Source organism: Phaethon lepturus, unplaced genomic scaffold, assembly GCF_000687285.1.
Source record: "Phaethon lepturus isolate BGI_N335 unplaced genomic scaffold, ASM68728v1 scaffold32099, whole genome shotgun sequence".
In the NCBI taxonomy this organism is placed as follows: domain Eukaryota; kingdom Metazoa; phylum Chordata; class Aves; order Phaethontiformes; family Phaethontidae; genus Phaethon; species Phaethon lepturus.
The window spans coordinates 387-4,284 of NW_010561809.1; the positions used below are offsets into that span (position 1 = coordinate 387).

At 55.9% G+C, this 3,898-nt stretch overlaps 1 protein-coding gene across 1 annotated transcript; it reads left to right on the forward strand.

The window, feature by feature from the left end:
• The first annotated feature begins 1,812 nt into the window (after positions 1-1,812).
• LOC104626231 (zinc finger protein RFP-like) lies at positions 1,813-2,289 on the forward strand. Its single transcript, XM_010294100.1, has one exon. The coding sequence runs from the start codon at positions 1,813-1,815 to the stop codon at positions 2,287-2,289; it is 477 nt and encodes a 158-aa protein (XP_010292402.1).
• Positions 2,290-3,898: the final 1,609 nt, after the last annotated feature.

The window sequence follows — 3,898 nt, forward strand, 5'->3', positions numbered from 1 at the left end:
CGCGTTTCCTTGGCAGGGCAACGGGAGAAGAGAGGAGGAACGTCTCTTCCTCTCTCCCGTGGGTGGGCGAGGAGGAGGAGCGTCTTCCCCAAAGGCATCTTTTGGGTGGATCCCGCTAAGACCCACCGTTGGCTCTTGATGCTCTTGTCCTGCTCTCTCCTTCCCGGGACCGGCTTTGGCTTGCCCTCGGCAGAAGAGGACAGAAGCTGAAAAGGAGAAGATCGTGACCAAATTTAAGCAGCTGCAGACGTTCCTGGAGGAGCAGGAGTCCTTTCTGCTGACCCGGCTGGGCGCAGAGATAACGAACGCGCACAGAGAAATCCTCACCGGGCTTTCGGAGGAGGTGGCGAGCCTGGGCACGCTGACCGGCGAGATGGAGAGGGTATGCCAGCAGCCCGAGTGTGAACTCCTGAAGGTGAGACCCCGGGCTTCCCCAAAGCGCTGTGAAGGCCTCCAGCTCTTGGTTTGACACCCCAACGTGCTCAAAGAGGGACTTCCCTGGCGTGAAAGCCCGTTACTCCAAGGGGAGGCACGCCGGGTCACCAAGTCTCTTTTTCTCTCTCATCTAGGACATTAAAACCACCTTGAGCAGGTACGTGGTCCTCATCCGAGAAAAATTTCTCCGCAATCGAGCGGCGGGATACTGGGAGAAATCACGTATCTCCCGAGCCGGAGGGGAGAGCAGCCCAGAGCACCGGGCAGCTCCATGGGCAAGCCAAGAGGGCAAGCCAAGAGGGCAAGCCAAGAGGGCAGGGCAAGAGGGCAGGGCAAGAGGGCAGGGCAAGCCAAGAGGTGGTCGCTCCTCCAAGGTGGCTTGCCAAAGGCATCAGGGCTGGGCTTAAATAGAGCCCCTGGACCACGGGTGGGGGTGTGGGGTCCCAGGTGGGTCTGCTCAGGGATGTTAGTGCCCATTGGGACCCTGACATAACCACCTCCTCCTCTGGCAGCTGAAGCAAATCATTAAACATCTACAAGGGTGATGTGCGATGGCGTCGTGTGATTTGCCAAGACGTGCGGCACGGCGCAGACCCATCATCTTCCCTCCACTAATTCTCCCCACCGACTGCTGATAAAGCGTTGAGTAGCGAACTACAACCAGGCGTAAATATGTCCCCTCCTTCCTTCCAGGTGCGAGCGGGAAATGTTCTCGCAGCCGCTCAATATCTCCCCTGAGCTGGAAAAGAAATTCTGTGATTTCACAGAGAAAACGGCAGTCGTCGAGGAGGCGATGGAGAAATTCCAAGGTACCGTGCGCAAGTCCGGAAAGGAAAACGTCATCGCGCTTCTCGGGGGGTAGGGGTGGAATGAAGCCGTGTGAAAGAAATACAACCTGGTTGTTGAACGAGGGTTGTTTTTTGGATTTTTTGGGTTTTTTTTTTTTGCAAGATCCAACAAGGAGATTGCAAATGAGCAACGTTCCGGACTCCCTGGATTTTCACAGAAATTGGGAATTTATCTTTCTGCCTCTCACGTTTTTCTCTTTCCTCTAGGCATACTGGAGTTCAAGCTTCCTTTAACAAGTAAGTGAGCCGAGCGCGTGCCCAACCAATCCAGCATATTAAATCGCAAAACGTAGTGAAACAAGCTCTCCTGCCCCTAAAGATTACCCCAAACTGCTCTGCTGCCTCCTTTCCTCCTCCTCCCACCCCGGTCGCACCACGAGGCGATACCCGGAGGGGTCCCAACTGGATCAGGTGGATGGGAAGGGAGGGAAGCAGCCCTGTGCCCCCCAAAATCTACTGTGGTGAGCCTGACTCCCTCTCCCCCTCCAGCACGGGTGACGCTGGACTCGAAGACGGCCAACGCGGAGCTATGCCTCTTGGAAGACTGCGGCGTGACGTGGTGGGAAGGTGTGAGAAGGACCTGCCCGCCAACCCGGAGAGGTTCAAGGTCTACCCCTGCGTGCTGGGCTCCAGGGGCTTCGCGGCGGGCCGGCACTGCTGGGAGGTGGAGATCTGCGGACAAGGCGTGCGGGCCATCGGGGTGGCTAAGGAGTCGGTGCCGAGGGAGACGTGGTTTCCCCTGGCTCCGGAAGCGGGAGTATGGGCGCTGGGTCATAGCAAAGACGGGTACAAGGCTCTGACCTCTCCCAGTGTCACCCCCTTGACCCTACGCAGCGCTCTCCAGCGGATACGGGTCTGCTTGGACTGTCGGGAAGGGAGGGTGGTGTTTTTTGATGCTCTGAGCAAGGCACAGGTCTTTGCTTTTCTGCGGGCTTCTTTCAAAGGGGAGACAGTCTACCCCTGGTTCTTGGCGATGGAGGATGCTCACCTCAAACTCTTTTCCTAAGGCGCGGGAGAAAAAAAATAAAAATCCCATCCACTCACCCCCGGGAAACAAACCAGAGGCTGAGTTTTGTCCCAAATCCACCGTAAGCCTCTGCGGCTCCGGGTGCTACAAGGAACCCGGACGACGCAAAACGCCGTGTGGAGCAGGAGCTCTGCAAAGCTTTTGCACGGCTCCAAGCTGGGATGACTCTCCAGAAATTCCTGTCCTGGGCTGGAGGGTCTGGACAGCCTTAGACCCATCTCTCCATCCCAGATGCTACCATGGCTGGAGTTGGAGCCACGGGACAGAGGGGAATTGGTGGGACCAGAGAGACCATATGCCAGGGACAACCTGGAAGAGGAATCAAGGGAAGGGGGACTCTCCCGGCATATCCCAACCTCAGTGATGGGTTATTTGTTTAATGCAAAATACAAAAAATAATTTGTTTAATACAAAATCCAGCTCCTTTCTGGAGCTGGCACCTGCCCGGCCATCAAGGACAACCTCCTTCCTCCAGCCCAAACCTCAAATGCAAGGGCAGCGGTGTTCAAATTCCGGGCCTTTAGTGGAAAATAGGACCATTTCCATGCCTTAAAATAGGGTTTGACTGTTCCTGGGTGCCTGCAAACTTGCACCAGCAGGGAATTAAAAGTAAATGTGCAATTCTAAGTAATTTCTGCCTCGTGGGTCTTTTGGGGTTTTTTTCCATGGGTTTGTGGTTTTTTTTTTTTTTTTTTTTTGGAAGTTGCTTAAAATAACCGGAGGAAGGAAAAATCATCCTTGCTCCTCTCTAAAACCCACTGCACAGGGAGATGATAAACCCGAGTTTTCTGTGCTGCCAAACACAGCAAGTCTGTGGAAATAGAGGTGGTGAAAAGTCATCAGCAAGCCAGGAGTTGGGGTCGTTGGCGGCTCAGTCGGACCCTGACTCGGTGCGTAAAGGGGGTGGCAGAATTGGGAATAAACACACAGAAACGGGACTGCTCCTTTTGACGGTGGCTCGACGTCATCCCTGACGCGCTGGGCTTTAGTCAAGCAAGAGGTCGGACTTTTTCCGTGAGAATATACGACAGAGACAGGGGTTTGGATGAAGGTCCCTCAAGTCCTTGACGAAAATTATCTTGAAATCTGGTGTTTGGCTCTGTCCCCTCTCTAACCCTGCTGGGCAGCTGCAGACAGCGGTTCGATCCTCCTCCTTTCCAGGCTGGATAATCCCAATCTCTTCCCATCCATCCTGGCGCGGGGGCGTTGGCTTGATGGTTGGACTTGACGATCGTAAAGACCTTTTCCAACCTTAACGCTTCTGCCACTTCATTCTGGGATTCCGTAACTTCCGTTCGGTGGCCTGACCCTGTCTGCCGTCTACTGGCACGGTCCGAACTGGTCCCCGCACCCAGACGTGGCCTCACGCGTGCCGACGGAGGGGAGCAGTCCCTCCCCTCTCCGTAACGCAGCCCCGTACGCGGTTGATGCCTTCGGCGCACGGTCCCGCCGCCGACTCATGACAACCGGCCGCCCCCGGGACACCGATGTCCTCTTCCACGGCCGGTCCTGGGGCAGGAGGGTATCCCACCCTGCGTGCCGTGGGACGCGTCTCCAGCCCGCCCTGGTCCCGCTGAAGAGCAGCCCT